This window comes from Lagopus muta, chromosome 11 (assembly GCF_023343835.1).
Source record: "Lagopus muta isolate bLagMut1 chromosome 11, bLagMut1 primary, whole genome shotgun sequence".
Lineage (NCBI taxonomy): Eukaryota > Metazoa > Chordata > Aves > Galliformes > Phasianidae > Lagopus > Lagopus muta.
This window is the reverse complement of record NC_064443.1, coordinates 2,253,133-2,275,284: the sequence shown is the minus strand read 5'-3', so window position 1 is coordinate 2,275,284 and position 22,152 is coordinate 2,253,133. Positions and strand designations below refer to the sequence as shown.

At 56.9% G+C, this 22,152-nt stretch overlaps 3 protein-coding genes across 6 annotated transcripts; all 3 read left to right on the top strand.

The window, feature by feature from the left end:
• Window positions 1-1,382: 1,382 nt before the first annotated feature.
• LOC125698702 (guanylate-binding protein 1-like) lies at window positions 1,383-6,536 on the top strand. 2 transcript variants are annotated; one of them, XM_048957378.1, is made up of 9 exons: window positions 1,383-4,259; window positions 4,332-4,459; window positions 4,532-4,641; window positions 4,725-4,897; window positions 4,978-5,220; window positions 5,326-5,606; window positions 5,676-5,888; window positions 5,964-6,230; window positions 6,346-6,536. In XM_048957378.1, exons 1-9 carry the CDS (start codon window positions 3,710-3,712, stop codon window positions 6,523-6,525), a joined length of 2,145 nt encoding a protein of 714 aa, XP_048813335.1. In that variant the 5' UTR covers window positions 1,383-3,709; the 3' UTR covers window positions 6,526-6,536. The 2 variants fall into 2 exon arrangements, with proteins under 2 accessions (XP_048813335.1, XP_048813334.1); XM_048957377.1 differs by having other exon boundaries at window positions 1,383-4,459.
• A 1,800-nt stretch (window positions 6,537-8,336) lies between these two features.
• On the top strand, window positions 8,337-13,525 carry LOC125698707 (guanylate-binding protein 4-like). 3 transcript variants are annotated; one of them, XM_048957390.1, is made up of 9 exons: window positions 8,337-9,741; window positions 9,829-9,956; window positions 10,033-10,142; window positions 10,622-10,839; window positions 10,923-11,165; window positions 11,655-11,953; window positions 12,177-12,389; window positions 12,463-12,565; window positions 13,074-13,525. In XM_048957390.1, exons 1-9 carry the CDS (start codon window positions 9,549-9,551, stop codon window positions 13,457-13,459), a joined length of 1,893 nt encoding a protein of 630 aa, XP_048813347.1. In that variant the 5' UTR covers window positions 8,337-9,548; the 3' UTR covers window positions 13,460-13,525. The 3 variants fall into 3 exon arrangements, with proteins under 3 accessions (XP_048813347.1, XP_048813349.1, XP_048813348.1); XM_048957392.1 differs by having other exon boundaries at window positions 12,693-13,190; XM_048957391.1 differs by having other exon boundaries at window positions 8,338-9,741; window positions 11,679-11,953.
• Window positions 13,526-18,894: 5,369 nt separating this feature from the next.
• LOC125698911 (PHD finger protein 7-like) lies at window positions 18,895-21,908 on the top strand. Its single transcript, XM_048957834.1, is given in 9 exon segments — window positions 18,895-19,374; window positions 19,660-19,751; window positions 19,843-19,941; window positions 20,199-20,323; window positions 20,518-20,750; window positions 20,753-20,876; window positions 21,043-21,156; window positions 21,308-21,426; window positions 21,568-21,908. Coding segments are annotated over 9 exon segments (1,299 nt in total). The 5' UTR covers window positions 18,895-19,322.
• The last annotated feature ends 244 nt before the right edge of the window (window positions 21,909-22,152 follow it).

Sequence of the window (22,152 nt, the reverse complement as noted above, 5' to 3'; positions counted from 1 at the left end):
ACCGTGGGGAAAGACACGAGTATGTATGAGCGTAGCCAACAAATGCAATCTGCACATGGGCCCAGGTGTGCATATTAGGTAGAGTTATCCCTTCTGTGCCCCGCACCGCGATAAAGGAATACCTGCACAACACAACGCGCTGACGTGTCAGGTCAACCTACCCACATCCTCGGCATCGGTGACACCATGCCACGTCCGAATCACAGTGCCGGCACCACCCATGACACAGTGACACCACCACGCGGTACAGTGAGCCCAACACTTGGCAGGATGGTAGCGTTGTATGGTGAGACAGTACCATCACAAAGCACAGCGTCAGCACGATCCTGACCCTGCGACACCACCCACAGCACAGTGACACAAAGACATGATCACAGCATACAACGACACCACCCCGTGACACAATGACACCATCTCAACAATGATTAGGCTCCTCCTATCATGCATACCTGGTATAAAAGAGCTTCAGCCTAGATACATCACTTGTGCTTTATATGAAAACATTTTCCCAGGCAGTACATACCTATTCACTGCTTCCCCCAGAATGATTAATGTAGAGCTCCTTGCACATGCTCGGTCTTTTTGTGGTGGATGAAGTCAGTACTGTCTCTCACTGTGTTTGCTGGTTGAATCTGATCTTCACACACATTCAGTTATCTTCTTGCCTTGATTGCACAATATTTGCTTTCACAAAATAAGCTGATTCAAGCAGAACTTCCTTATCTGGAGTTAGTTATAACTCCTTATAAGGAGTTCAGTATTTCATTGTTAGCTCCTTGGTACCAGGGCACAGGTTCTTCCTGTTTTATAAACAAGCTACAAGGCTATTTATCGATGAACATTACCAAGCTAATAATATCACTATAACTTGTATCAATATGAATATATGCTGAGTGCACCATGGAGGTGCTGTGCGGTACTGCAGGTGAGAAGTGGTTGTAAAAAGGTATTCTGGTGTTCCTGTGCCATGTGGTTGTGTGGTTGTGCTGACGTGCTGCGGCTGTACCATGGAGTTGCTGTGCAGGGCTACTGGGACATGTGGGCTGCATCACGGCACTGTGAGGTGGTACCAGCACTATGTTCCCTAGGGGTCGGTGCTGGGACCTGTCCTCTTCGATATCTTTGCTAGTGACCTGGATGAGGGCACTGAATGCACCCTCAGTAAGTTTGCGGATGACACCAAGTTGGCTGGAAGTGTGGATCTACCTGGGGTACTACCTGGGGTAGTGAGGCCCTACAGAGGGATCTGGACAGGCTGGAATGCTGGGCTGAAGCCGATGGGATGAGCTTCAACAAGGCCAAATGCCGGGTCCTGCACTTTGGCTGCAACAACCCCAGGCAATGCTGCAGGCTTGGGGCGGAGTGGCTGGAGGACTGCGCAGAGGAAATGGACCTGGGGGTATTGATTGATGCTCAGCTGAACGTGGGCCAGCACTGTGCCTGGGTGTCCAAGAAGGCCAATGGCAGCCTGGCTTGCATCAGGAACGGTGCTGCCAGCAGGAACAGGGAAGTGATCATCCCCTTGTACTCAGCTCTGGTGAAGCAGCACCTCGAGTACAGTGTCCAGTTTGGGGCCCCTCACTGCAAGAAAGACATTGTTCAAAGCAGGTTCAAAGAAGGGCAACAAAGCTGGTGAGGGGTCTGGAGCACAGGGCTGATGAGCAGCAGCTGAAGGAGCTGGCATTGTTCAGTCTGGAGAAGAGGAGGCTCAGGGGAGACCCTATTGCTCTCTATAACTACCTGAACGGAGGTTGTAGTGAGCTGGAGATCAGCCTCTTCTCTCGTGTAACTGGTGATAGAACTAGAGGGAATGGCTTCAAGTTGCACCAGGGGAGATTTAGGCTGGATGTTGGGAAATGCTACTTTTCTGAAAGAGTGGTCAGGCAGTGGAATGGGCTGCCAGGGAGGTGGTGGAGTCACCGACCCTGGAGGTGTTCAAGGAACGTTTGGATTTTGTGATGAGGGACGTGGTTTAGTGAGTGCTATTGGTGATGGGTGGATGTTTGACTGGATGATTTTGAAAGTCTTTTCCAACCTTGGTAATTCTGTAATTCTGTGATTTTGTGATTCTGTGATGGGGCACTGATGCAGGAGTGCTTCAGGCATGAGGCAATGGTGCTGCAGATGTAGATAGAGGGGCTGCAGGAGGAGAAGCACTGCATCCATCAGCCGGGGCTGTCACGGGCTCCGTGGTTGAGCAGCGGTGCCATGCGGTGCTGCAGGAGCTTTGGAGGGATGTGGAGCTGTGCCTGCAGAGTGGGGACTACGTGGCACCTGGTGGTGCACAGCCGTTCAAGGAGGGCTTCAAGCGTGAGGCAGCAGCCATGCAGGAGCTGATCACACAGCTGCAGAAGGAGAACACGGAGGTGGGCCCCTTGGTTAGCTCCGCTCTGAACGTTCTGAGCATTTCTGCAATGTTCCTGCCTGGTCTGGCAGTCAAGCCTTTCAACAAACTGCAGCGTGTGACATAGCCTGTCCCCCAGCAGCTGTCCCTGCAGTAAATGCTGTTGGTGTGGTACTGCCTGTCTGTGCACTGTTTTTGTAGCAATCAGTACCTGCTGCTCTTTCCTTTGTAGCAGCCAGATTTTCTGACAGGACAAACAAGACAGACAGCTGCTTGATGTTGTCTTTGTTTGCAGCTATTCCAAATACCCATCGATTTCCCTTGGGATCCTTAAAATTCCTCCTTCTGAGGCAATTGACACCAAGTATACATGGAGCCCTCGGGCCAGTCACAATCAGGTGCTTTTGCCAGTCCTTACAAGTGAGGCTTATTTCAGCCTCCAACACAGGTCATTATTGGGAACCCCCCGTCACCCCAGCAATACAAATTGGTTTTGTGCCTTGATTTCAGGACATCACAGTGCACTGCGTGCCAGTGTCCACCAGTGCCTCATGTTTCTGTTGTTCTGATGTGCCACGCTATTGAATCCACACAGTCCAATATATTCTGTTGCCCTTTTCCCCTCCTGGCTGGGGGCACGGCCCTTCTATTGGTTAACTCTATAGTTCTTCTTCCTTCATCACAATCATGGTCCTAAGAGTTTTTGCCATATCCTGCAGCAACAGGAGCAATCACCTTTTTGGAGGAGATCACCTTGGTGGATGATCTGTCTTGTAATTCTCTTATCCATGCTCATAGTGCCATGACACATCATGAGGCTGTGTGGTGGTGGTACCAGAGCAAGAGCTCTGGACAGCTGACAGGTCTTCCAGTGCTTTCTGCTCCACGATCTTCCCAGGCACAGAGCTGAGGCTTTCCAGCCTGCAGTTCCCGAGTCCTCCTTCCTGCCTTTCTTACAAATGGCAGCGATGTTTGCCTTTTTCCAGTCTCTGGGGACATCTGCCAGCCAGGCGGCTCAGCAACTGCATCAGCCAGCTCACTCCGTACAAACAGCAGCAGGGGCTGGGCCCTGCATGGCCAGCACAGTGAGGCTGCTGTGCAGTGGTGCAGGCACACTCTGGCTGTACCGTGGTGTTGTGTGATTGCGTGGTGGTACAGGTGCATTTTGGCTGCAGCATTGGAGGTTCAGTGTTGTGGTGCTGGCACACTGTGTCTGTACCATAGAGGTACTGTGCTCTGCTGTCGGGGCATTGTGGATGCACCTTGGCATTGTGAGGCAGTAGCAGCACGGCTCCATGTCCCACAGGACATGAGGCACTGGTGCTGGACTGCTTCAGGCATGAGGCAATGGTACTGCAGCTGTAGATGAAGTGGCTGCAGGAGGAGAAGCGCTGCATCCAGCAGCCATGGGTGTCATGGGCCCTGTGGTTGTGCTGTCCCTGCCCTCAGTGGCCAGCTAGGTGTCAGGCACTGTCAGCAAAGTGCTGCAGCATGCTGGAGCTCTTATCCCCACCAGCAGTCCCTGCAGTGAATCCACCAATATGGTACAGGTCATGTGATTTCAGTGAATTAAGCAGTATTCCGAGAATTAGTATTCCAGGAAAGGAAGAGAAAAAAGGGAAAATCAAAGACACAGGATGTGGAGGGTGGGGAGGAGCGAGACCTGGCTTCGCTATATATTGCAGTTTCCAGTCTGTGATCACAGCAGGCAGCAGCACAACCATGGACGCTCCGATGCTCCCGATGCCGGCTCCCCTCTGCCTGGTGACCAACAAGGACAGCGTGCTGTCCCTCGACCGCAGGGCGCTGGCAGTGCTGCGCAGTGTCACCCAGCCCCTGGTGGTGGTGGCCATCGCTGGGCTGTACCGCACTGGGAAGTCCTACCTGATGAATCAGCTGGCGCAGAAACGCACTGGTGAGCAGAGGGGGAAACCCCATGCGTTTGGAGGGGCATCTTGTGGGATTTCTGACAGCTCACTGCCCACAGGCTTCCCGCTGGGCCCCACGGTGCATGCGGAGACCAAGGGCATCTGGATGTGGTGCCTGCCCCACCCGCGCCGGCAGGGAGTGACCTTGGTGCTGCTGGACACCGAGGGGTTGGGAGACCCCAAAAAGGTGAGTGCAGGGGTGATGGGGTCCCAAAAACCCCGTGGAAGTGGAGCCCCAGTAACTTGGATATATGTGCAGGATGACGATGACAGCAACTCCTGGATCTTCACGCTGGCGGTGTTGCTCTCCAGCACCCTGGTGTACAACAGCATTGGCACCATTGACCAGTGGGCACTGGAGCAGCTGCGGTACGGGGATGGCCGGGAGGGAGGTGATGGTGTGACAAAGGTTCTGCAGTGACAACGCTGACGGGGTGAGGTGGGTCCCACAGGCTGGTAACGGAGCTGACAGAGCACATCCGTGTGCGGGAGGAGAACGACAACCCAACATCCAACTTTGTCCGCGTCTTCCCGTGCTTCGTCTGGACCGTGCGTGACTTCACACTGCAGCTGCGGGCCCTGAGTGAGGATGAGTACCTGGATGACATACTGCGACTGCAGACCGGTATGGCCACCAGCGTGTGTCCCCAGGCGTCACCGTGCGCATCCGCAGTCGGTGGCTCTGTGCTAACAGTGGCAATGCAGGGGATGGGAAGAAGGCCAAGGAGCGCAATGAGCTGCGGAGCTGCCTGCGCAACTTCTTTCCCCGCCGCAAGCTGTTCACGATGGAGCGGCCGGCAGCTGATGCGGATCTGCAGCGGTTGGAGGAGCTGCGGGAGGACGAGCTGCAGCCAGGCTTCCGGAAGCAGGTGGACGCCTTCTGCCGGTACATCTGGGAGGAGGCGCCGGTGAAGGTGTTGCTGGGTGGGCACCAGGTGACGGGCAACGGTGAGTGGCAGCAGCATGAGAATGGGTGGCGTGCGGGGGACGCGTGCTGGTGATGGGGACACATGCGTGGCGGTGACGCGTGTGGGTGGCCGTCACCTCTCACAGTGCTGGCAGGCCTGGCGGAGAAATACGTGGCGGCCATCACCAGCGGCGCGGTGCCCTGCGTGGAGAGCGCAGTGACAGCGCTGGCACGGGCCGAGAACAGTGCAGCAGTGGAGGCGGCGGTGGCCGAGTACCAGCGGGGCATGGAGCACGGCCTGGTGCTGCCCACAGCCTCACGCAGTGCTCTGGTGGCCGTGCATCGGGACTGCGAGCAACGCGCCATCACCCTCTTCCTGTCCCGTGCCTTTGCCGACCATGAACGCCAGTACCATGCAGAGCTGGTGGTGAGTTGCCATCACACCGTGGGGTTTTGGAGGCACGGCCGTGCACTTGAGCACTGATCTGTGGCACAGGGCAAGCTGGAGGCGGCCAAGGACGAGTTCTGCCGGCGCAACGAGGAGGCGTCGGAGCAGCGGTGCCATGCGGTGCTGCAGGAGCTTTGGAGGGATGTGGAGCTGCGCCTGCAGAATGGGGACTACGTGGCGCCTGGTGGTGCACAGCTGTTCAAGGAGGACCTGAACCGCGTGCTGGAGGAGTACAAGCGGCGGCCCGACAAGGGTGTCAGGGTGAGTGGGGTGTGGGGGAGGGCGGTGGGGTGGCACCAGGTGCGATGGAACTGTGCCGCATGGTTGTGCGGTCAGGCGGAGGCGGTGCTGGAGGTGTTCCTGCGGGAGCGCGAGGGGCTGGCACAGGTGTTGAAGGCCACTGAGGTGCAGCTGGAGCTGGCGGAGCGGCAGCGGGAGGCAGCAGCGGCCGAGGCAGAGGCGGCCCAGAAGGCGGCAGAGGCATGGCTGGAGGAGCAGCGGCGCACCATGGAGGAGCACAAACGTCAGCTGGAGCAACAGTTGAAGGAGGAGCAGCGTGCGTGGCTGGAAGAGCAGCGGCGCTTATTGGAGCACCACAAGAAGGTGAGCGCTGTGATGGTGCTGCAAGCGTACCACAGATGTGTTCTGTGCTCGTAGCAGCACACTGGGCTGTGCTGTGGCATTGTATGCTGCTACTAACATGGCTCCCTGTCCACAGGAGATTGAAGCACTGGTGCAGGAGGGCTTCAAGCGTGAGGCGGCAGCCATGCAGGAGCTGATCACACAGCTGGAGGAGGAGAAGAAGAACAGGGAGCGGGACACCCGGATTAGCTCAGCTCTGAGCATTTTGGCTGCATTCCTGCCTGGTGCGGCAGGAAAACTTTTTAGGCCCATGTGATGTGGACTGTCCCCCAGCAGCTGTCCCTGCAATAAATCCAGTTGCACTGCCCAGGGTCTTGTCATTTCAGGGAAGCGTGGGGCTTAATTCCAGGAAAGCAAAGGCAGCAGAGGCAGAGGGTGGACTATTGGGGCTGGGTGTCTTTCCATTTTAAGTTCCAGAGCGGTGGCCACCACAGGCATCACACAGAATCATAGAATCACAGAATCATGGAATCACAAACTCTAGTATGGCTTGGGTTGGAAGGGGTGTCAGAGACCCTCTGCTGCCAAGCTCTCAGCTGCAGGCTGGTTGCCCAAGGCCCCTCCATGGGCTTGCCCACCTCCAGGGATGGGGCACCCACAGCTTTGGGCAGCGGTGCCAGCGCCTCACAGCCCTCTGAGTGAAAAACCTCCTCCTCATTACTCACCTAAATCTGCCCTCTTTTAGCTTTAGACCTTTCTTCCCTACCCAATCGCCATCAGACCGTGTAAAAAATCACTCTCCATCCTGCTTATAAGCCCCTCAGTAATGAAAGGCCTCAGTGAGGTCACCTCAGAGCCTTCTCCTTCTCCTCCCCATTCTGAACACCCGTGCTCTCTCAGCCTGTGTTTGCAGAGGAAGAGGTGCTTCAGCCCTCTGAGCGTCTTTCTGGCCCTCCTCTGGGCCTGCTGCAAAAACCTCACATCGTTCATGTGGTGGGGGTCAAGATCTTCATGAGCAGAGCAGAGGGCAACAATCCCCCCCCTGCCTGCTGACCACTCTCTGTTGGTGCAGCCCAGGATGCAGTTGGCCTTTCTGGGCTGCAAGCGCACACCGCTGCCTCGTGTCCAACTTTTGTCCAGCAGGACACCCAACTCCTTACCTCAGGGCGGCACTCATGGAGTTCTCCAGTCTGCACATCTATCTGGGATTGCCCCAACCCAAGTGCAGCACCTTGCACTGGGCCTTGCTGAACCTCCTTAGGTTCGTGTGGGCCTACTTCCAAAGCCTGTCCTGGTCCCTGTGGATGGCGTCCCTTCTTCTTCTTGTGTCAGCGACACCAGTCAGCGTGGTGTTGTCAGCCAACTCAATCCCACTACGACACTGACCAAGATGCTGAAGAGCAGCAGCCCCAAGAAGGTCCCCTGGGGACACGGCTCGAGCCCAGCCTCCACCTGGACATGGAGCCACTGAGCACAACCACCTGGCTGTGAACATCCAACCAATTCTTATCCACCAAAGAGTCTACCTTCTGAACTCATCTCTCCGTTTTACAAATAGGGATGCGGTGCAGGACCACGTCAAAGGCCTTGCACAGCTTCAGGTAGGTGACATCAGTCGCCTTTCCATTGTCCCCCAGTGCCGTCACTCCATCACAGAAGGCCACCAGGCAGGTCAGGCACCATCTGCCCTCGGCAAAGCCGTGCCAGCTGCCTGGGGTCACCTGGTCGTCACTCATGAGCCTTAGTGTGTCATCCAGGATCTGCTCCATGACCTTCCCAGGCACACAGATCAGGCTTGTTAGGCTGAATTTCCCCGGGTTCTCCTTCCCCCCTTTCTTATGCATGGCAGCTACGTTCGCCTTTTTCCAGTCTCCATCTCCTGACAGCCCGGACATTTCAATGATGATGGAGAGAGGTTCAGCAACTGCATCAACCAGCTCCCTCCATACAAACAGCAGCAGAGGGTGGGCAGTGATGCTGTTGTGCAGTGGTGCAGGCACACTCTGGCTGTACCGTGGTGGTGTGTGACTGTGTGGTGGTACAGGTGCATTTTGGCTGCGGCACTGGAGGTACAGGGTTGTGGCTCTGGAGCACAATGGCGGTACCATGGAGGTGTTGTGTGGCGGTACAGAGGCACTGTGGCTGCACCATGACTATTGTGTAATGGGAAAGTGGTGTTGTGTGCTGTTAGTGTCACACTGTGGCTGTAGCATGGTTCTGATGTGCGGTGGTACTGGCATGCTGTGGCTGTGAAGGTGGTCACCGTGATGGTGTTAGACGGCATTGCTGGCTATGTAATGTCTATTCCATAGGTTTGTGACGCTGTGTGGTGGTGGCACCAGCACACTGTAGCTCCCCCATGGGCCTGTGTGGCTGTGCCAGGAAGGTGTGTGGTGATGCTGGCACGTTGCACACGTACCATGGACTTGCTCTGTGGTGCTCCCAGCACACCGTGTCTGCATTAAGCTGCTCGGTGGTGGTGCTGTTGCATTGTGGCTGCACCGCGGCACCGTGTGGTGGCAGCAACCCCACTCCCTATCCCACAGCAGTGCAAGGCACTGATGAACGAGGGTTTCAAACGCATGGAGATGGCAATGCAGCAGATGATGGAGCAGATGCAGAAGGAGAAGAGGGAAATGGAGATCTCCTCATGGTGCCGCACGGGTGTGAACTTCCTGAGTAATCTGCTCACATCTCTTCAGCTCGTGCTGTCAGACAGTGACAGCGAAGAGGAGGTCAGCGATGAGGACAGCGATGAGGACAGCCATGTGTAGCCCTGTGCCCTGCCAGCTGCCCATGCAATAAATTCTGTGACGCTTTCCAGGTGTTGTCATTTTGGGACAGCACATTTTGGGACTACCCTGTTTGGGTAAAGCAAAGGAAGCAGCAGCAGGAAATGCGTCCATAGCAGCTGGGTGTGCTTTCCCTTTCGGTTCTGGCAGCTGCATGGCCAAGCAGGCTCTGGTGCCCCTGACGCCGGCCCCCCTCTGCCTGGTTTGCTACAGCAGCATGCTGTCTGTCACCCCCCCCACACACACAGACACAGTGCTGATGTGCAGTGCGGGATCACCAGCCCTTTGGTGGACGTGTCCATCGCTGGGCTGCACCATAGTGGAAGTCCTTCAGTCTGGATAATAGGATGGGTGTTGTCTCCAACCGGTTGCGATATGCTGTACCTGTGCCAGCTGCCCCTACAAGAATGAAGGCCACAGCTGAGGCATTGTGATTTCGGGGAAGCGATGGGTGTTTACAGGAAGGGAAAACCAACAGCAGGGGGAGGGCTGGGTTTGCTTTCTCTTTCCGTTTCAGCACTGCAAAGCCGCACACAGCAGCACAACCATGGATGCTCCGGTGCTCCCGATGCCGGCCCCACTGTGCCTGGTGAACAACAAGAATGGCGAGCTGTCCCTGGACCCCACGGCGCTGGCAGTGCTGCAGGAGGTGGCCCAGCCCCTGGTGGTGGTGGCCATCGCCGGGCCCTACCGCACTGGGAAGTCCTTCCTGATGAACCGGCTGGCACAGAAGCGCACTGGTGAGCTGGGGGCAGAAGCCCATGCATTCGTTCACTGCGGGGCGTTTTGGGGTATGCTGGGGATTCCTGACGGCTCGCCACCTGCAGGCTTCCCGCTGGGCCCCACGGTGCAGGCAGAGACCAAGGGCATCTGGATGTGGTGCCTGCCTCACCCACAGCGGCCCGAAGCGATGCTGGTGCTGCTGGACACCGAGGGGCTGGGAGACCCCACCAAGGTGGGTGCCGGGGGGAAGGCTGGCCCCACATCTCCCCCCGGAGTCCAGAGCACCCCTAACCCAGCTGTGGGCACAGGGTGACAGCCAAAACGACGCCTGGATCTTCACACTGGCGCTGCTGTTGTCCAGCACTCTGGTGTACAACAGCATAGGCACCATCGACCAGAAGGCACTGGAGTACCTCGAGTATCCTGCAAGGAGCTGAGTGGATGGGGGACATTGGGGTGAAAGTTGGGGACTTGGGGCTACGGGCGACTTGGACAATGCGGGACACGGGCTGTAGCTGTGGGACTGGGGCAATGGGAGATAGGGCTAGGGTGGGGGATTTGGGCTGACACTGCGTGTTTGAGGCTACAGGAAACCTGGGGAAAACCTGTGTGACATGGGCAGCGTGGGACGTGTGGCAAGACTGGGGGATGTTGGCAAAGTCAGACTGGGATTTGGGGAAAAACTGGGGGAACTCGGCAAGGGGGCAGAGGACTTAAGGGGAAACTGAGGGATTTAAGGGTGATTCAGGCTCTAAGAGGGAGTGCAATACTCAGGGCGTAGATGGGCACCGTGGGGCAGGACACAACGTACAGAGGAGGACAGAAATATTTGGGGGGTACACAGGATTCTGGAGGGGACACAGAATTTGGGGAGCGTTGTGCTCCTGAGCGGGGCAGGCTGGTGACACAGCTGTCGGAGCTGATCCAGGTGCGGGACAGGGACAAGGATGGCAACAACGGCGCTGAAAGAGAAGATGAGGCCGAGGACTGCGAGTTCATGCGCTTCTTCCCCAGCTTTGTGTGGGTGGTGCGGGACTTCACACTGGAGCTGCGTGTGGGCGAGCGGCCCATCAGCGAGGACGAGTACCTGCAGCAGGTGCTGGAACTCAAGCACGGTGAGTGCTGGCCCCCCTTGGGGTCATTAGGGAGGCCCTCACGAGCGGCTGCGCCAGCACCAACAGCTGCCTGCCTGCCACAGGGTACGGCCGCAAGGTGCAGAACTACAATGCGACGCGGCAGTGCCTCCGCAACTATTTCCCCACGCGGAAGTGCTTCGTGCTGCCTTCGCCACTGGGCACAGAGGAGCACGGGCGCATGGAGGAGCTGCCCGAGGCCGCCTTGGCCCCACGCTTCCTCCAACAGGCAGCCAAGTTCTGTGACTATGTGCTGAGCTCCTCCAGGCTCAAGACGCTGCCTGACGGCAGAGCACTGACAGGGCGAGGTAAGGGGAGGGTGGGAGCGGGGAGAACTGGGGGCATGGTGACACAGAGGACAACAGGGTGACGGCGAGGCAGGACAACAGGGTGACAGCGCGCTGACTGAAGGCTGATGATAATGATGTCATTGTAAGGGACGACAGGAGGTCCATGGGAGGACAGTGATGATGGCAAATTGGATGATGGGGGGACAACAGCAAAAGCAACAGGACAACTGGGATGAAGGCAAGAGTGCCATGGGACAACAGGGTGAAAACGGGGTGACAGTGGTGACACAGGACAACAGGGGGACAATGACAACGGCAACATGAGACAATGGAGTGATAACACTGGGGACAGCAGAGTGATGACAACGGGACAAAAGGGATACAATGGCAACACAGTGCGACACAAGTCAATGACTGGGCGATGACAGGGTGACAATGGGGCAAAAAACACGGGGAAGACAGGGGACAACAGCAACACACAGCAGCAAGGTGCCAACAACGAGGCAGGTGTCCCTGTGCCATTCCCCACAGCCCTGAGCACGCTGCTGAGCAGCTACGTGGAGGCCATCAACAGCGGGCGTCTGCCCTGCCTGCAGGGAGCAGCAGCAGCCATGATGGCCAACGAGAACGCAGCTGCGGTGGCGGCAGCGCTGGAGGCCTATGCCGGGGGCATGCGGGGGCTGTCACTGCCCACAGAGCCTGCACAGCTCTCGGCCGCGCACGGGGAGCACCTGCACGAGGCGCTCGTCGTCTTCCAGCAGCGCAGCTTCCGGGATCGCAACCAGGAGCACCAGCGGCGCCTCATAGTGCGTGGCCACCCCCCTTGTGCCACAGCGCCGTCCCTGTCCTTGCCACCCTGCTCCTATTCCTACCAGGCTGCCCTTGTCTTCACGACCTTGGCCCCATCCCCTCAATGCACTCCATCTCCATTACCTTATCCTCACGTCCCCCCAACACTGCCTCCATACCTCTGCTCCCACCTGCACTCTCCCCATTGACACCGTGACCCTGCCCCCATCCTGTCCTCAGGAACAGATCAGCACGGAGTACAGCCGCCTGCAGGAGAAGAACAATGCAGCATCACGGCAGCACTGCAAGGCGCTGCTGGCTGAGCTGGCGGGGGCACTGGATACCAGCCTGTCCCGTGGGGCCTACGCACAGCCCGGTGGCTACCGCGCCTACGAGGCCGAGCGGCAGCGGCTGCTGGAGGCCTACCGGCAAGCAAAGGCCAAGGGCCCCAAGGTGAGGGCAGCTCTAGGCAGGGGATCGGGAATAAGGAGGTGAGGCCATGCCTCAATCGTGTGGGGATGCACAGGCCGAGGAGGTGCTGGATGAGTTCCTGGCGGAGCGCCGGGCAGAAGCGGAGGCAGTGCTGAAGGCAGACAAGGCACTGAGCGAGGCCGAGAAGCAGCTGGAGGGTGAGTGGCGCGTCCCAGTGCCGTCCCTTCTCTCCTTCCCCCCTCACCCATCCCCGTGTCCTCCAGGAACAACGGACGCATTGCGTTATTCCTTGGGGACATCTCACAGCGTTCCCTTGTTCCATAGGCCGTGTCCCCCAACGACAGCGCATGGCATCCCCATGTACTCTGGGAATCCTTATAACGCTTCACAGGCATCTCATGATGGCCCCAGCACTCGAGGACTCCCCTTCTCCCCGGGGACATCTCCCAGACTACACACATCTCTTGGGGCGTCCCGGTGCACCCAGGAGACACCTCAAATTGCTCCTTTTTCCTCCCTGACGAACCCTCACCCCATCCCCACATCCCCGCACTCTGTCCCCAGCCCCTCCATCTTCTCCTCACGTCCCCTTGCACTGTCGCTTTGGCCCATCACCCCGTGCCACGGGGACCCCCACTCGGTTCCTTAACCAGAAGCACAAGGCTCAGCTCCTGCTTACTCCTCACCCCGTCCCTTTGTTCCCAGACCAGAAGCAGCAGACGCAGCTCCTGGAGCAGCAGCAGAAGGCGACGGCGGAGCGCGAACGGCAGCTGCAGGCGCTGCTGGCGGACGAGCGCAACAGCTACGAGCAGAACCTGCGAGCCCTCGAGGCCAAGATGCAGGCGGAGGCGGAGAGCGCGCAGCGGGAACTGGACCGGGCGCTGGAAGCGAAGCTACGGGAGCACAGCGAGCTGCTGCAGCACGGCTTCAACGAGCGGGCGGCGCTGATCGAGCGAGAGATGGAGGCGCTGCGGCTGGAGATCAACAGCAAGAAGCACGAGCTGGCGGCCAGCATCTTCAACGCCGTGAGCGCCGCCTTCAAGTTCGTCATTGCGCTAAAGCAGGACAAGTCCCAGGGCACAGCCGTGTAGGCGACTGCACGCCGCAAAACCTCCGCCCGCCCCGCTCTGGCGGCCCAATAAAGCGCTCCTCCCGCCCCCCGCTCTCCGCTTCCCTGTCTCGCGGCGCTTCCGGCGCGGTGACGTCATAACCCGTGCGACCAGAACCGACTGCGCCCCCTTGCGACGGCACCGCGGCGCGGCACTGGGAGGGGCGGAAGAAGGGAACGAACGAAACCTTTGATTGGGTGGCACGATCTCGCGAGAGCGTGGGCCTTCCGTCTCCTCCCCGGCTGGTGGAGCTCACTTCCGGGTGTCCCGCGCGTGTGGGCGGCGCCTGAGCTGCAGTCCCGTTTGTGCCCGTAAGGCACCGCAACGTGCCGCAAGGCAGCTGAGCAGCGCCATCGCAGGCCGCGGCGAGCGTTTGGAACAGAAGAAATACCATATATTCTAGTGGCATCAGGCTCAGGGCGCAGAAAGCATCAGCACCCATGAGAAACACAAAGCTTTCAGCATCCTGGAGAGCAGTGCCAGGAAACAAACCCTGTCCCAAACACAGAAGTGTCCTGCTAGCTTCTCCTCCAGGCCTTACCTTCACTGCTCAGCGCAGCAGGTGCCTTTGCCTTGTGGCCATCCCAGAAGAAACGCAGGGCAGCAATGAGCCGGTGCAGGAAGCACACCATGTACCCTGGTGGGCACAACACAGTCAAGTTCTAGGGCAACAATGAGAGTTCAGCCATTAGGGCAGCTGTGAAGGTGCTTCTTAGTTGTGGTGGCCACGTGGGCCAGGCAGAAACTTCCTGTTCTCAGTCCTGCTGAAAGCGCATGCACCCGTTTCCAAAAGCACCTCTGGTTTCCAGCACCGGGATGGAGCCCAGCGCTGATGGCACCTAGCTGCTTCCACCTCTGGAAAACCCCTGGCCCTACAGTAACAAGCTGGTGTGATGGGTGGATGGATACCACGTGCTCTGCCTCTGAAGGTGGGCTGCTCATTAACGCAGAGAGGCTGGTGAGGAAAGGGCTTCCTGCAATAATAATAACATCCCCACCTTCCTTAGCTGCAGGCCATCAGCCTGAGCCAAGGCCAGAAGAGCGGTCCTCACCCAGGTGGTGAAGAGGATGCTCTATCTAGGTATCAATTGCTCATCTGCTGGAAGCAGCTCAGCCAAAAGGGCAAGAGCTCCCACCCCAAAGGTACCAGAGAGCTCTTCAGGTGAGGCCTGTGGGAAGGCTGCCCCTCTGACTTACCCCTCTATTGCTAGCATTTTCCTGAAGAAACTTGCGGAATTTGTTCGGGAAGATGTATCTGGATGCTTCCCCCTGGCAGGAGGAAAAGCAGGTGGTGAACTCACAGGGAAAGGAACTCCCAGAGAAAGGCATTAGCAGAGCTGTATATGCTTGGGAAGTATGTTCAGCAAGAGAAAGCAGTTGACCCAGCTACTACCATTGCTGGAGCACCCATGAGCAGCCTGTGGGCCACTGCTCTGCAGTGTTGTGTCTTCTGAGGCCCATACTGGGATGCTCTGATGACAGCCAGAAGATGCACAGCTTTATGCAGCTGAACATCTTCCACCTGCTCTTTAGAGGCACACGCTCACACGCCTGCCATTTCTTTTCTCTCTGGAATTAATATTAATTGTTAGAGTAGAATGCACTGCAGTCAGACTGTGTCTGCCTAGTTCAACAGAAACACAAGGCTGGCCCAGGTGCAGCTCATGTCATCAGTCAATACTGGCAAAGCAGCAGAGCCCAAAACATGTTTCTGCACTTCAGCCTGCCTTACTAGATCAATTAGTGAACTGTTTCTGAGGACAGAATGTCTCCTCACCTGCACTTCTGTACCTTACAAGTCCTGGGATGCAGACACAATGTAGCAAAAGATCTACAGAGTGCTTACCCCTCCTCTGTCCTTGTTGTTCAGCAGCAGCTTCAGAATTTGAACCTGGAGACCTTCCACCACTAAAACAGGGACACACTGTTTGCTACTGGACAGTAACAACTGGAAAGCAACTGCCCCTGCTAACTCCACCAGCGCCACGGTTTTGTGGTCCAGCAGGCAATTCATGTGTCTGCACTCCCCTCTCAGCGACCTGCCAACACAGACATCACAGTCATTCCTACTTCTAAACACCTGTAACCTGGCAGATGTGCAAACACCACAGTGCTGCTCAGCAACTACCCTGGGAATCACAGCCAAATTATCATCTGCATAGAATGGCATGGAAAGGCATTGGACTCAGCACAGTATGAAGAGCCCTGCTCAGCTCCAAGGGCAACCCAAATCCTTACAAGGTATGTGATTACCAGGACATTTTAAAGGCAGGTGGCACAGTGTGTTTCCTGTCCCACATACGAGGAAAGCAGAAAGCAAGCTGCCTGTCCGACACTGTGAAGGAAGCAGCCATCCTCCTGTGAGCTGACTGCAGCCCTCTGTGCAGCTGGCAGCTTGCAATGGGCCGCACCATGGCGTGGGTCAGCACTGCTGTCCTCCAGCCAGGGGAGAGCTGCAGCACTTGGCGGGGGATTTACAGAGCAGTTGTGAAAACCCTTCCATAAACGTCACTATCATTTTGTTGCAAGTGATTTGCTTTTCTGCACAATCCTTTTCACTCACACCTCAGTGGGAAGCTGCTTTGAATTTCAATTTGCAATTATTCAGCTCCCTTCACACCTACATAGAGCCTTTGCTTTAAGCTTGCACGTGATGTTCTGCTGCCTTTGGGTGCATGGGAGCAGCTAGGGCAGGAAAATGCAGTTGAAGCAAGCAAGTTGTACCTTGTGGTACATGTGAAGAGAATTAATCAAATGAAAAACCCTATAAGAAAAATCTATAGGCAGCAGATGAGGCCGGTGGAATTCAGTTTATTCACAAAGACAGCACTTATCCAGAACTTTGGCTCTTTAATTGGAGCAGGGCATACAAAAAGCAGGTTGGGGCGTTTTGTGGGATCCTGCAACGATGCTACTATAGAGAAATTTGTAATGCTTTGCAAAACGTCCAAGTATGGACTACAAAGAGAAGATTTCAGCTGTACGGTAAGGTCTTCAAAATTAACATTTGGTGTGATTCAGAGTAAGGTTATCTGATCTCTTCCCATTTTCTGCATTTAGAAATACTCGGAAGAGTTCCATCAAGAGGCATATTGTGAGAGACACGTCTTCGGAGGGGCAGAGCAGAGGGGCTGGCGTGTGCTGGCCTTACTCCTGGGAACCTGTGCTGAAGATGCTCTCACGTGGAAAAGTGAGAGAAAACGTGCAATGTCCTGTCTTCCAAGTGACACCTGTTCAGATCCTAAACTGCTTTAGGTGCTGTGGACAGAGGGGGGAGCTACCAGCTCACCGCAGCCCGACTCGGCAAGCAGAGCCCAGCTTGCTTGCTGGTGGCCCTCCCAGAGATGGTGTCAGACTTCATTTGCAACAGGTGGACGCTGGCCTGGAAGTGCCCAGTGCACTTTGGCAAACTCTGGGCATGGTTTGTATGACCATACAGTGCAAAACCCCAGCAACCAGTCTGCAGGGACAGGGGGAGCAGGAGGCCTGAGAAGGTCGTTGCAAGGAGAATGCTTTGGCAGTGGGGTCTTTAACACTTTGTTATGAGGGAAAACCTGGGATGGATTGCTCAGAGGTCACGGGCCAGCATGGAGTGGTTCGAAGCAGAACCCCAAGCTGACCTGATCTGCAGCCTTCCTGCCCTGGCCAGCAGCAGGGGCACAAAGCGTGGCTTAATTCAGCCCTGAAGGAAAAAGGATTCCTTCACACGATGCTGCTTGCTGGCTGCTGGTGGCAAAGTGTTGGCTGGGACGTGTGGCAGTGTGCACGGCTGGGCAGGACGGGCTCTGAGTCGGAAGCTCCTGTGATGCTGTTAAATTCAGCTTATTCGGCTATACACTGGGAGCTGCTCTGGTGCAGCCTTTCTACCTCCAGGGATATGGCTTGGATCCAGTTCTTGTGAGTTGCATGTATTCCTTCATTAGGCCTCGGTGAGTGAGAAGAAGTGCTGCCTGTGGTGCAGCCCTCAGACTGGCAGGTATTTGACTGCAATTAAGCATCAAGACAGCCTGCCTTCCCAACCAGGACACGGTGCCTTATTTCTCTGATATCTGGATGGCAGATGATTTCACCTGAAGTTCTAACAAGGCCCTGAACTGAGAATCTGGGAGCGCGCAGGCTTTGCTGCGGTTCTCACTCTGGTTTATTGCATTGTTCCCAAGAAGCCAGATTGTTACCTGGCTAGGACTAAGAGAGGAAGTAATACCTACCTAATACCATATTAAACAGAATCTCTATTCCCAGCCCCACGCAGGGCTTCAAGTCCCGTCCATCATTCCCCAAATGCTAGAAGGCAGCACTCTTGCCTTCATCCCAGTTAGATACACCAGGACCAGCTTGGTGCCAAAGCTTCTGGTCAGGTCTGAGGTCATGATAGCTCTCATGTGCAGCAGTGACTGGCTCCTTACAGCTCACTCGATCACTTATTCCAGGGAAGTAGCATTCAGATTTGCCAGCAAACTGTCTCTGACACACTACAAAGTATCTTTTCCAGGGGAGGCCTTAATGTGATCCTTCTATGGTGTTTCTTTTTTAATATCTTTTCATTATTATCATTATTTTTATAGCACAAGAAGCAGAAGATGCAGAAGAAAGTATTTCAAAGGCCTCATGCCTCCCCTCACGTGAGAGAAGCAAAGGTTTCGTGGTTGAACGAGGGAAAGCTTTGCTTCTAGGTTTCTGAGCTTTGGCACAAGTCCCAGGGCCTCCCCAGCCTCTGTGCGGTGATGCTTTGCAGAAGAAGGGCTGGTGCCGGAGGAAACACAGAATGACACAGAGGTGATCAAAGCAGCAGAGCAGTCTGCATGCCACACTTCTGGAGAATGCTTCCAAGTCAACTGTGCACTGTGCACCTCTGTCATCTCAGAGTGTAGCAAGCCCATGTCACAGGGCTGAAAATCCTCCACACTCATAGATGTGAACTCCTCTCTGCAGCCCCTTCCCAGAAGTAACTCTGACCCAAAGAAGCTCATCCAAATTTAACAGGAGCTTTTGAGAAAAACGAGGTGTCCCGGCAGTTTTTCAGTTTTCTGTTCTGTGACACAAATTCAGGTTAAGACTGACTCCGAAAGGGCAGCAAGGACCTGTTACATGACAGAATAGCCTCATAAACTCCAAAATCTTCAAAAACTCATTTACCTGCAGCTTTGAGCCACAATAAGTTTATTTGGAAATTAACTTCATCTCAGTTGCTGACATTGCAGGTGAGAGAAGCATATTTTCTAGTCTGCAAAATCTGTCAGCTTGAAAAGAAAATGTGCTGTCCGGGGAGCTGGGGGAGTCAGCGCCCATGGAGGCGTCCCAGCACCGTGGGGATGTGGCTCTGAGGGCCGTGGGCAGGTGGGGGGTGGACGGTGGGACCTGGGGATCTTAGAGGTGTTTGCCAACCACTGAGACGCTGTGATTCTGTGAATCGAGTCATTTATTGTAGCGAGAGGTAATGAGCAGCAAGCAACAAAAAGTCACGGAAGCACATAAACACTTGACTGGGATACTGATGGCACCGGGCCCCTCACCCTGCGCTGGCTGCAAGAGCCTCCGCCCTGCTGCCTGGGTGCCCTCAGCCCCGGTGAGGTGTGATGGTTCCGCAGGTGTGGCACAGAGCGACCACTGTGACCTGCGGGGTGCGGAACAGAGCCAAGGCTGCGGGGCTCAGGCCGAGCTCAGTGCGACTTGGTGAGGTGAGCAGGGAGGAAGGGGCTGCCTGAGGCTGCCCAGGGAGGAGGGTTCCCCAGCGCTCGGGGCCTGAGCTGAGAACTCAGCCTCGTCCCGCTTCTCCCCTAGGTTGTCACGCGGAGGAGAAAGCCTGGTTTTGCTGGGACAGACACTCTGCGAGTGCTCGCCGTTGATGCACATGATGTCCGAGGGGACTCAGGAGGCCGCCGGCTCGAGTGAGCCAGGTGAGAGCAAAGTATCCCTGCACGCAGGGCAGAAGGGTGCTGGGGGTCTGCCAGCGGCAGACATGGGAGGCGGGGGCACGCAGGACCCCTCTGCTCCTTGGCCAGGGGGGCCGCGGTTGGGCTGTGGCCGCCTGCTGGCAGCACTGGGCCTGCAGTGCCCCTTCCTCTCCACGGCCACCAGCCCTGCCCCTCTGCTGGCACGGCCGGCACACAGCAGCCCCTGGGACAGCCCCCAGGGCACCTGGCCTTGCAAGCTGCTCACTGCTGTTCCTCTCTCCTCTCCAGCATGCGTGCTCTGTGGCCGAGTGGATCAGGACTCGAGCATATATGGGCACAAACATGAGAAAAACGGGTTCTACTTCCATACTTTTTGTGTGGTGAGTTCCCTCATGGCTCCTGCCTCCTCCCTCCAACCAGTGATTCCCTCCTTCCTGCACTAACAAGAGCCTGCTCTTTCTTCTTCTACAGATATTCTCCACTGGTCTTTGTAAACCAGGAAGCAACAGCAGAAATGCATGCCATTTCGAAGAAGAGCTGATACGCACAATCAGGCAGGGAGAGCAGACGGTGAGCACCGCACCGGAACAGGGAGCTTGGTGCCAGCGGAGGCATGGCTGAGCTTTGCCTGGTGCAAAGAAAGCAATCCCAGCCCTTCCAAGCAGCCCCAAGAGAAATCCCTGCTCTTGCAGACCAGCCCTGTTCAGCAGGCAGCTCTGCAGAGTGCCAGCCAGCCCTGCCCCCATCCCGTGCCCTGCACAGAGGTGCGGGGCCCGCTGCGTAGGCCCTGAGCCTGCAGCTGATGGGAAATGCTCTGCTCTTTACAGCTCTGCTTCGTTTGTGGCCAGCGCGGGGCCACCATCACCTGCGCAGAGCCGGACTGCGACCGCAGCTTCCATCTCTCCTGCACGTCAGAGGGCGAATGCGTCACCCAGTTCTGCGACGATTTCAGGTAAGGGCTGCCAGGCATCGCCTGCGAGCCTCCAACCCTGCTTCAGCACCAGCCAAAGAAGCGAGGACCGGGAGCGCGCCGTGACGCCTCCCAGCAGCCTGGCAGAGCCAGAGCCAAGGCCTGGGGCTCCTTCCTGTTCCTCTGCCCTCCTCGCAGCACTTCTCACCTTGCCCGTCCCTTCCATCTTCCCCCAGGTCCTTCTGCTGGGTGCATCGTCCACATCAGGCAGTGGAGGCAGCGCCGGTGCAGGACACGACCTGCATCATCTGCATGGAGTCCATGGAGCACAGCAGATCATACAGCACCATGCTGTGCCCAGCCTGCCGACACGCCTGGTTCCACCGGGCTTGCATCCAGGTAGGAGCCCTCCCATACCCCATGAGCACGGCACGTGCTCAGCAGCACCAGGCCAGGCTCACACTCACCCTGTTCTGTTTCTGCTGCAGGAACAGGCCATGTGTGCAGGAATTTATTGCTTTCATTGCCCCCACTGCCGAGACAGAGACATGTTTCTTCGAGACATGCTCACTATGGGGATCCGAATCCCATTCAGGTTGGTGTCTTTCAGGCAGCTCTTGAGATGTGAGGGCACACAAGCTGTGCTCAGCAGGCCTGGCCCTTGCAGCCATTAACATGGAACCGGGCATCGGGTGGAAGGGGAGGGATGCCACGGATTATTTTTAGTCCTGGGGCATCACATTCTGTCTCTTCTCTTGCAGAAGACCAACGTGGGAGGACAATTATGACTATGCAACCCTGGGAGTTAGGCATCAGCGCTGTGATGCCAGCGACTGCCATTATCCACATGGCCGGGAACAAGAAGAGGGAGACGGGTGAGTTACCTCAGCAGCCCTCTGGGGCTCGGCGTGGGATCGCAGCCTCACCACAGGCTGGGAGAGCACAAACTGAGCACCAGAGCTGTGCCGGGCGCTCCCTGGCTCAGCTCACTTTGTCCTCACGGCCACAACCCGCTGTTTTCTCCAGGCCCTGGCAGCTGCTCCTCTGCAGCTCCTGCGCTGCACAAGGCACCCATCGACTCTGCTCCAACTTGAGTCTGAGCACATCTGCATGGGAGTGCAACACCTGTGCTGGAGAGGGCATCGGTAAGAGGCAAACGGCCGCGTGCTGCTGGGCTGGGGCCAGGCGAGGCCTTGCTCAAGTCCCTTTGGCCCAGGAGGGATGAGAGCCTGTCCCACCCCGGGGCTGGACATCTGTCCCGCTCACCTTCCTGCCTCCCCTTACAGCCTCCAGCACCAATGCGGACAGCGCTGGCCCCAACACCACCAGCCAGCAGGGACTGGGGCCATCCCAAGGCCCTACAGGACAGGAGAGCAGCAGCTCTGACACCACCAACCAGGCACCATCGGGACCAGATCACAGCTCCCAGGTGCCTGAGCTGCTCTCCAGGCAGACACAGCGGGCCAGGACTCGGAGCCGCTCGCCTCTGGAACATCGGGCTGCAGAGACCAACAGCCAGCCCCAGAGACGCCGCAGGAGCCGGTCCAGGCGGCCAGGGCCAGCCTGGGGCCGAAGCCGCTCCCGGGTTCCACGTCGGGCCCGGAACATCAACCGCCGGCCCCACTGATGTCATAGGAGCGGCCGTGTGCCTGCTCCAATTGCTGTATAAAGTCATCAAAGTCCATCAATAAATCTGACAATTCCATCATGCCACTGTCGGTTTGGTTCTTCTCCGCCTTTCCCGAGGTGGGCAGCTTTAGGGGCTGCAACCACGGGCATCTCTTCTCCCCAGCACCCAACCCACTCCTTCCTCCCCCCAGCCCGGTTCAGGCTGAGCTGGGTTCTGGCCCCGACTCCAGCAGGCGCAACGT

Coding starts and splice junctions, on each gene's coding strand:
- LOC125698702 (XM_048957377.1), top strand. CDS start 3,710: ATGAAGTGGCTGCAGGAGGAGAAGCGCTGCATCCAGCAGCCATGGGTG. Junction 5,607..5,675: donor AGTACCATGCAGAGCTGGTG/GTGAGTTGCCAT, acceptor TCTGTGGCACAG/GGCAAGCTGGAGGCGGCCAA. Junction 5,889..5,963: donor GGCCCGACAAGGGTGTCAGG/GTGAGTGGGGTG, acceptor TTGTGCGGTCAG/GCGGAGGCGGTGCTGGAGGT.
- LOC125698707 (XM_048957390.1), top strand. CDS start 9,549: ATGGATGCTCCGGTGCTCCCGATGCCGGCCCCACTGTGCCTGGTGAAC. Junction 9,957..10,032: donor GGCTGGGAGACCCCACCAAG/GTGGGTGCCGGG, acceptor CTGTGGGCACAG/GGTGACAGCCAAAACGACGC. Junction 10,143..10,621: donor AAGGCACTGGAGTACCTCGA/GTATCCTGCAAG, acceptor TGAGCGGGGCAG/GCTGGTGACACAGCTGTCGG.